The 10654-nt window shown below is 34.2% G+C and overlaps 1 protein-coding gene across 1 annotated transcript in view; it reads right to left on the bottom strand.

Moving 5' to 3' along the window:
* SESTD1 (SEC14 and spectrin domain containing 1) overlaps positions 1-10654 on the bottom strand; it is an 86053-nt gene that overhangs the window by 41998 nt on the left and 33401 nt on the right. The window contains exon 5 of the mRNA XM_006921244.3: positions 7484-7597. Coding sequence (XP_006921306.1) covers positions 7484-7597 — 114 coding nt within the window. The remainder of the gene's footprint in view (positions 1-7483; positions 7598-10654) is intronic.

Consider the following 10654-nt stretch of genomic DNA (forward strand, 5'->3'; position numbering starts at 1 on the left):
GAGGTGGAAGGAGACGTGACTTTGGGTGGTGAACACAGAATACTATATACAGATGATGTATTAATGAATTATACATTTGAAACCTATATAATTTTATTAACCAATATTATCCCAATAAATTTAATTTAAATATAAATAATAAATAAATAATATGGGCCAGTCTCTCTAATATATGACTTGTCTTGCCCAATGAAGAGCACTGGTCACTTTCTGTACACTCTGGTTAATCTCACTATATGCACACATGCATGCATGCACACACACACACACACACACACACACACACACACACCTTTCTACATTTTGTAGTTCTTAAATACATAAAACCATTGGTGACAGATTTCAAGTTTAACAAGCCAAAGGGAAAAATTGCAGTTTCTCAGTTATATGTGGCAAACGTTTATATTCTTTTGAATATTTCTCTTAAAAGTTCTTTTTCCTAAAATCGACTTAAATGTAAATAATACATTCACTCACAAAATATATTTAAGAAAACACTACAAAAAAGAAGAAAAAGATCACTTTTGCCAAGTCTTTCAAAGAAAATAAACATCATGAAATTTTCTCAATAGTAAGCCCTCCATAAATACTACTTTTTATTTTATATATGTTAGAGATTTAAGATGAGACAAATTAAATAACTAAACCAAAATATTTTATTAAATAGCACACATCATTTTTCAACAAGTTTAAAGAGTAAGATATTTATCATGTGGTTTTTAATCATTACATTTGTGAAGCTTTACTTTAATCTGGAATCATACAGAAAAGACTCAAAACTTGTTTCTCCTTTATTCCTACTCTTCCAACTATAACTAGAACATTTATCCATTTTTAACAAAATAGTCCCAAAGAACCTAACACTGGACCTTTCACTCTGTAAGCACTCAGATGTTTTACTTTTTATTTTACTTATGCTAAGAATGTGTGCAAGATTTGGAATTAAAATATCTGTGTATATCTTTTTGAATGCTTAGTACAGATTCATGTGTGTACATGTGTTCATACACATATCATTTCAATGTATATGTCTGCTTGTATCTGTTTATTGGTGAATATTTTTCTAAGGGAAAATAACTTTTTGCAGAAACTGGAAAGAAGAATAGATGGAGCCAGAGGTGTTACTGACAGAGGAACATGAAGGCAGTTTTTGGTCCTGGATCCTAACATTAGTATGGCCTCAAAAAAGAACAAGATCAGATGCAGTAATAAGAAATAAGAGAATAAAACAATTTGGAATAGTGGCTGATTATTATTACTAGTAAATAACACTTTTATTCTCATGAATGACAATAAAGAATGAGAAAGTGAAGATCCTTTTGATCATTAGTGTCCCAATTTGAAGAAAAGATCATTGCCAGTTCAATTTTGATCTTCGATTTTGATCTTGTCATTAGGTAGGTACTATCACCTCACCAGCAAATCTACCAAAACCACACAGTAAAATGCTGCTAAAGGGCAGAAAGTATTTGAATATCTGAATTGCTAAAAAAAGAAACTAAGCATGTAGGTATCCATTTCAGAGACAGGAAGAACACATGAATAAATATTTAGGTGGGTAATGAGAGATGAATATTCAATAGCTGGTGAAAAACATTAGTGAACAGGAAGAATGTCATCTAAAAGAAAAAAGGAGGAAGGATGATGGGCAAAAAAAAAAGTGAAATTGTGCAGGAACAGTGTCATTAAAATGACTACTCGGGTCTCAGGAAGTCACCAGGGCAGGGTGAATGGTGTTAATGCAGATTCAGGTTGGGTGCAAGTGTCAAGCCTGGGGCCACTCAGCAAAAGACTCAGCACAATGAGCACACTAAGGCCTGCCACAGCCCGCAGATCCCCGAGAGTTGTCCAAAAAAGAGTGAAGCACAGGCAGGGATTACGAATTGATACAGCCACTTTAGAAAACAGTTTGGAAGTTCCTTAAAAAATTAAAAATAGAAGTTCCTTAAAAAATGAAAAATAGAAGTTCTTTAAAAAATTAAAAACTACCTTATGTTCCAGCAATTCCACTTATGGGTATTTATCCGAAGAAATCCAAAACACTAATTCGAAAAGATACATGTGACTCTATATTCACTGCAGCATTATTTACAATAGCCAAAATATGGAAGCAATCTATGTGCCCATCAATAGATGACTGGATAAAGATGTGGTACATATATACTATGGAATATTACTCGGTCATTAAAACAAATGAAATCTTACTACTTGAGACAACATGGATGGACCTAGAGGGTATTATGTTAAGTGAAATGTCAAACAGAGAAAGAGAAATACCATATGATCTCATTTTATGTGGAATCTAAAGAACAAAATAAACAACCAAACAAAAAGAAAAACAGAAACAGACTTACAGATATGGAGAACAAACTGATGGTTGCCAGATGGGAGGGAGGCTAGGCGGGGCTAGGTGAAAATGGTGATAGGATTAAGAAGTATAAATTGGTAGTTACAAAATTGTCATGGGAATGTAAACGACAGGATAGAGAATATAGTCAACAATATAAAAAATAAATAAATAAAAAGACTACTGGGTGTTTATTTGAGACCATGTGAACAGCTGGTAACAGATCTTTGTTATGGATAATTCTGTAAGATAAAACACATATTCTTGCTTACAGAAACACCAGTACTCACAACAAAGTTATACTTGTAAAAAATATTTAGAATATATATAAAACCACAGGCTTCATTATAACAGACCAAATGATCTAAAATAACACCAAAGAAAATAGTTTTTAATTAAACAAGAATCTGTATTGAATTAAATTATATATACAGCTCTAAGTATCATTTAATGGCTGCTGCTAAATTGCCCCTTAAATCTGAATATGTTTGGCAGTATATATTACTCTTGTCTCATTGGGCTTTTAATAAGTATCTAGTGTTTATTTACTTGGGAAAATATTCTTAGGTGAATCTCTTCAATGTCTAAAATAAAATATATTGATAGAACAAGCTTTAACACTTGAATTTTAAAACATCAATATATGACATCAGATCAAGGCAGAGAGGAATTCTGTTTTCTATTTTATCCTCCAGTATGGAACCTACTACCTCACTGTTAAGTCATACAGCATCATACCCAATCGGGCATAGCACTTCTGAGCAGACGCCTATGCTTAAGCAGGATGTGACAGACTCCTCACAAAAAGGATCCTCTCCCCTACTCAGTGTTCGCGGCTTTAGTTTCTGAACCACTCTGCATTCTCTAGGAGCAACATCTCCTCCATGCCCCCGGCAGGCACAGCTGCCTTTCCTGTCCCAAGTACTCACTGTGGCAACACTCAGGCCTCCTGCTTTCGGCTTTTACTTTCCTTCCTCGCTACACTTCTGCTTCTCTTCCCTGGGATGCATTTCCCATTCAATTATCAGGATAACACCTTTCTTAATGCAATCCAGGTCTGCCTTACCCTACACGCTGACACACTCCCTTCCACTCTGCCTACATCGCAGTCGAGTCAACCAATGACAAAAGCTGCAACATAAGAGTGAAAAACAAAACACCTGGCTTCTGTTTAGCATGTAAAAAAGCTGGAAATCACATTGCTCCAACTATTACAACAACAACAATAAAAGAGCACCAGTTAATCTGAAAAATCAAAACTTTTCTTGAATCTATCCAAGTCAGGAAAACGAATTAACCTGAAATCTAAGGAAAGACTGGTGCCTTCACAGACAGATGGAACTGGAGCACTTGCTTAACCTGGGGAAAATGCCAGACATGATACAAGCCAGATAAGAATTCAGCTAAAGTTTTTAATGAATTGCTAAAGGACAAATGTGTGCTAATGTGAAAGTTATAGAACCCCTTGGAAGGAGAAGACAGAAGCATTCGAACTCACTTGCAGGCTCTTTTCCATAAACCTCTGAGGGACTCAAGTGAAAGATGTGGGGGTAGGTAGGAAAAGAAATTTAGAAATAGCCTCTCTCACAGTACAGGCCTGGGGGAAGGGAACAGAAGCCAGTAACTGGAAAGGCATGAAGGTGACACACGGCCCGGATTCTTTATCTCGCCAAGAGAACAAAAATCTTCAGGTGCTGAGGAAAAGATGGCAAACTCTGATGACCTTAGAGTACAAGTAAAGGCTCAGTGCAGCTGAAGGAATGGAAAGGAAGAATCCTCTCTCCTAGTGTGGGCAGGAATTTATTATGGGCCCAGATTATTATAGGCCCCCTGAAGCTGGGGAAGGGAAAACATCCTAAGAGGGCCTTCTCCCCTGGAATCACAGTTACAGAGCCTGCCTAGGACTGAGGCTTAATCAAAACAACAGAGAACGTCCCTCTGACAAACACTGAATAACAAGTAACAACAATCTACTTCTGAGGGAGAGTCAACAGCACAAAGAGAGATCTCTGAGGCATGGGTGCAAAGAAAAGACCTATAGCTGAGGGTGAGACTCGTATTATAAAAACAAACCCCTCTGGCAAACCAGCCTACATCTTCAATGCAAAGTAACTAAAGGAATTTGAAGCCTGTGGTGCACTGAGAGAAGTAACAGCAACAACAAAGCCAAAGTCAACTCAACTCCTGGCTAGACTAACCAATCCTTCCCTTATCCCAGTGAAAGCCTTGCAAAAGACAAGGGCCATGTGCAGGCAGAAAATGATTTATCTTAGTCTCTACTGTCCTAAACAAGATGTCCAACGTCCAAATCAAAATAACCAGGCACATAAAAAGCAAGAAAGAAATAACCCACTGTCAAGAAACAAAGCAAACAACATAACCAAAATAAGACAGACCCAGATACAAAACTATCATGTAGGAAATTTGAGATTATTGTAACATACGCTAAAGGTTCTCATAGAAAAACTGCAAGACGATATGCAAGAAGAGATGGGGACATTCAGCAGAGAAAGAATCAAATAGAAATGCTACGAACTAAAAACATCATTAACAAAGATGAAGGGAGTTTACACCTCATCAACAAACTCAACACAACCAAGGAAACAGTGAACTTGAAAATAGATCAACTGAAAATACCTAAACTGAAACACACACTCACACCCACACATACACACACAGAAAAAAATCAAACACCAATGTGAACAGCACTATGAACCATCTTGACAGTTACAGATCAATCCATCCACAATAGCAGGACAAATATTCTTATCACATGCACAAGGAAATCAACTAGGCAGATCAGATACTGAGTCAAAATCTAGATCTTTATATTTGTCAGTTTATTTTTGATTAGTTTGTCTTTGTTGTTGTTGTTGTTCCTTAGATTCTGTGTATAAGTGAAATCATATGGTATTTATCTTTCTCTGACATTTCACTCAGCATAACTTCTAGGTCCATCCATGTCATTGACAATGGTAGGATTTCATTTTTTCTAACGGCTGAGTAATATTCCATTGTATATATGAACAATAAATTCTTTATCCAATCATCTGTTGATGGGCATTTAGGTTGCTTCCAAATCTTGGCTATTATAAACTGTGCTACCATGAACACAGGGGTGCATAGATCTTTACTAATGGCAAGGTGTAGAGCCAGAGGAGAGAAAGAGCAATTGGGGGATCATTTCATAAACTACATAAATGTCTAACCCATGTACTGTACAGTTGAAACTAATAATAAGAATTTAAAAAAAAGAACCTTAACAAATTAAAAAGAACCAAAGTCATAAAGTATATATTGTCAGACCATAACTTTATACATAACTATTAACTCAAATGGATCACAGCTTTAAATGCAAGATGTAAAAAAGGTGAGAGAAATCTTTGTGACATTGGGTTAGGCAAAGATTTCTAAGCTATGACACAAAATGCTTTATTCATAAACAAAAAAAAAATTAAGTTAGATTTCATCAAAGTTAAAAACTTGAAAAAATGCTGTTAAGATAATGAAAAGCAAACAGACTGAGAAGGTAATACTTGCAAATTACATCTCATGAAAGATTTCTAACCAAATACATAAAGACCTCTCAAAATTTAATATCAAGAAAGCAAAGGCCTTATTTATTTTTTTTAAATGGGCAAAAAAGTTAAAGAGACACCACCAAAGAAGGAACATGGCTGGCAAATAAGCACTTGAAAATATACTCACATTATTAGTCACTAGAGAAATGCAAGTTAAGACCACAATGACACACTTCTATACATCCACGAGAGTAACGACAATTTAAAACAAATGAAACAAAAAACTGACAATACTAAATGCTGACAAGGATAGAACTTTCATACTTTGCTGGTGGGAATGCAAAATTATACAGCTGCTTTGAAATTCCACTTTGGAAGTGTCTTATAAAGTTAAAGATATACTTACCATATGACTCATTCATGTATCAAAACTAAACCACTATGGTACATCTACATAATGGAATACTGTAATAAGAAAGAACTACCAATACATGCAACGACATGGATGAATCTCAAATGAAAATGCATATATGAAAAACACAGATTTAAAAGGCTATATACTCTATCGTTACACTTATATGACATTCTAGAAAAGGCAAAACTATAAGGACAGAAAACAGATCAGCAGTTGTTAGGGCCTAAAGATGAAAGGAAGAGTTGACTACAAAGGAGGATGAGAAAATTTTTGGAGCAATGAGATATTTCTTGGATTTCTAGATTGTTATGGTGGTTACACACCTGTTTGTGTTTGTCATAATTTTACACTAAAATGAATGAATTTTATTGCGCGTAAATTACAGCTTAACTTTAAGTGTGGGAAAAAAAATCACACATTTTTAAGACATTTCAAGCTACTTCATTTAAGAATTAACTAGGCTTTCTTAAACTGTTTTAGCTAAGACGTCTTGGTGACCTTTCCTCCTAACCAAAACTACACTGACTTTACTGAAAAAAGGTCCAAAATGAGTCTTAATTGTCTGCCTCTTGTAAGCATTCCAAGGCTCTATATTCTACAGGGTAGGTGTTGGACTTTGTATCCTACAATACTCCCACGCTTCATTTAACCAGGGTAAAGTTTAGTATCTATCAACTCTCCTACTGGGAAGCTGGTATTAACTGACTGTGGGAGAAAAAATATGACAGAATTCTTTAAATTTATATTCCATTTTAGGCCTTCTTTCTGATCCACAGTAAGATGTACTTTCACATAAGAAAAGTGTCAGAGGGAGAGAATAATGTCAACAGGAAAAGATGGATAATGGTGTTCATGTATCAAAACTAAACTAGACTCTAAAAAATAATCATGACATATCATATAAAATATGGCTTCAATTTCAAAATGTCTAGGGTTTCCTAGTATTAGTTAAATGTCATCTTGGTAATGCAATAGAATATTTTGAATAAAAAGTTTCTATTTATTCAAAGGAGTTAACAAGGAATCATAACTCATTAATTATCTGAATGCCAACTATAAACTAACCATTGCTTAGGCACTGATTAAGCATTGCTTAAACACTGCTTAGTATCCAAAGTTGAACAAATAAACCACCAGCAAAATGCTATTTTTAAAGATATAACATACTTTTCCTGTTTTTGTTTAATAGAGTATATTTACCTCAAAGCCAAGTCTATCCTTTTCTTTCCAAAAACAAAAATGTGTTACTTTCTTATCCCAGAATTCATCTGGCTTCACCACACAAACAAGGGACACTTCAGCTGGAACAACATTCTACAAAATACAGAAAAATAATTACAAATTATACATGTAAAATGAATAATTTATTAAAGATATAAATTACCAGATATTTGTAATTAGGCTGAGTAAAATTAAGAGACCTTTGGAAAATAATTAAAATAATAAAGAAGAAATATTCCAAACTTCAAAACATACATGAATAAAGAAATACTTGAAAGACAAGTTGATTCAGAAAAGATTTCAAGTAAATAATGTAATACAGACAGCACATGTGAATTATTTTTATTTTACTGAAACTAACAGGAATATATATATATTATACAATATGTATATTAAACTGGACAATTTTTAGTTGAAAAATTATTAAATTTGGTTTTTCCATATGAAAAAATTTTTTCTAACAATCATTTTGGAGAAATTCTTCAAATAATGCAAAGTCAATCTTCTCACAAAATAAGTTTATCAGCCATTATACAAAGAAGCCAAGATTCTGCAGGATTATTAACTTGAAGAAGAGGACAAAGTTAATCTTTGACAAATACAATTTCACATTTACTAAATATGGTTATTCATATTACCTCAAGAATGGAAATTAACATTTACTGTGTTAATAAATATTCCACATATATTTTATCAGCAAGCCCCTTAAGTCTATCTTTAAAATATATCTTAAACCTGTTCATTTCTACTACCTGCACTGTTAATATCCCAAACTAGTCAGCCTTTCTAAATATCCTCTTAAAAGGTCTCACTGCTTCATGTTTTCTTATGCTCAAAATAAAATTCAAACCAAGGACTAGAAAGCCAACTAATGTGAAGTTGTATTTGTCAAAGATTAGCGCTGTCCCCTCTTAGCTCACTCCTCTACCACAGCTTTGCTGACCTTCTTGCTGTTTCTGGAATGTAACAAGTCTGTTCCCACTTCAGGGCTTTGCCACCGATATTTCTTCTGTCTGGAATGTTCTTTGCCCTAAACTATGAGTGTGCCTTCAGTTTATTTAGGATTCTACTCAAATATTTCCTCTTTAGAGACCTTCCCTGACCACTCTAATAACACTAATTATATAAATATTATAATAATTATTATTACTAGTGAGGGAAAAAAGAAAAACCTTTCTATTCAAATATGTCGTTGGGTATGTCACACATCTAGAGTCCCCTGCAATGACTAGGCTGTGAATAACGTAAGTAAAATAAATTCAATGGTAAAACCTTTATCACAGGGGCTGGGAAGTTTAGCGCAGACTGAGGTTTATTCATATACTGACTTGTGAAAGATTATTCTTTCAAAATCACTAAAGCTATGAGAAACAAGAGAAGCCAAGCCATCCATTTTAAAGAATATTGGTTATATGCAGAGCCAACACTAAGCTCTGGGTTCCCAAACAACTGGTACCAGCACCTTTTGAAACAAAAGCAATAAATGACTTTTTATATAGAAACCGTTTGACTAGGAGTAAACAACAGGCCATTGCAACTTCTGAAAATATTAACTATTAATAAATCCAAAAGTTGTTAAAATACCTATCAGAAAAGAAATCGCAAGAGGGGATTAAATCATCCATTGACTGTTCTTCAAAACTGCCACTGATCAAAGTCCAGTTCAATCAGCAAGTCCCAAACAGCTCATCTGTGACACAGTTGAATGACAGGATGAAAGGAAGAACACAAGGTCATAATTAATGGATTTCTTACCTAATAGTTATTTTAACAACTTTTACAGAGAAGAGTTAATCTTCAGGGTTTGGAATATAAAAGTGCTGGGAACATATCTGACAGAAAAAAGTTATTATGAGACACCGATCTGTGCTCCCTTAAAAAATGATCCTTGGGAGGCTATGTCCTTTTCAATCCAAACGAGTGTTTCTAATGATGAAGGTTTAGGCCAAATAGTTAAGAATGAGGTAATGGATAGATAATTCGAGGACCACCTCAGATACATCCCACTGGTAAATTATATACTTTGTAAAGAATAAAGTCAAGACTGGACCTTACGCCATGCGCAGTTCCAACTGTGGCTCTTTCCCAGGTTCCCTAGAAGAACTTAAATTATTTAAAATCCTTGAGTCTCAGTTGACTTTTGGGAATAGCAGAACCTGCTTCCGAAGGTTGTGAGGATAAAATTAGATGTGATAATTTATACAGCAAGTTTAGTACAGTACCCAAACCCTATTAAGCACTAAAACGAAAAATAAATTACCAGCTCCCACCCCTTGAATCCCTTTTCCTAATTATCCCAAATAAAAGATAAAACATTCAGTCATTCGCCCCATTTATAATTAAAAAATTTTAATTATATTCCTTTCCACAAAACCCTAAAGCAGCTACCAATTATTTCCCAATTCATTTAAAATTGTTTTTTTTTTTTTAATTTAAATTCAGCATTCAGCAAATATTTACTGAGTTTTTACCATGGACAAAAAAATTACAGTATGGTGAATTCAAAGATGAACAAGAGTTTTAAGATATGTGTAGAGTTCTAAGTATACATATACATAAAAGACCAGGGTTTATAATTTGCTTATTAATAAAAGTTTGCCATTTTCCTTTCCTTAGGAATGCCTATTCCTTATAATTTGCTTATAAATAAAAGTTGGCCATTTTCTTTTTTAAGAAGGCCTCTTTCACATGCCTCAAGTTTATTTTTCCCTATTTGGCTTTTTTTAAAAAATTAATTATTTATATTAATTGGCAGGACTGGGATTTAACAGTCATTCTGATTCTAGAACCCATTTTCTTTTCTTTTTATTCAATTTTGTTAGTTCCAAGTATACAGTACATTGGTTAGACATTTATGTGGTTTATAAAACAATCTCCCTAATTGTTCTTTCTCTCCTCTGGCTCTATCTAGCCATTGCATTAATGCTAACTGCATTCCTTATGCTGTGCTCCCCATCCCTGTGACCATCTATCAACTACTAATTTGTACTTCTTTAATCATTCACCCCATTCTTAATCTTTCTTTCAATATCACTGATATTTACTTAACTGAATGTTCACTATCCCATGTAACTGCAAACTTTAACTTCCCCTAAACTGGCCTGTCGTCAACTCCCTTCAGTGTATTTGCTTCATTTCCGAGCTATCACT

This window comes from Pteropus alecto, unplaced genomic scaffold (genome assembly GCF_000325575.1).
Source record: "Pteropus alecto unplaced genomic scaffold, ASM32557v1 scaffold3, whole genome shotgun sequence".
Lineage (NCBI taxonomy): Eukaryota > Metazoa > Chordata > Mammalia > Chiroptera > Pteropodidae > Pteropus > Pteropus alecto.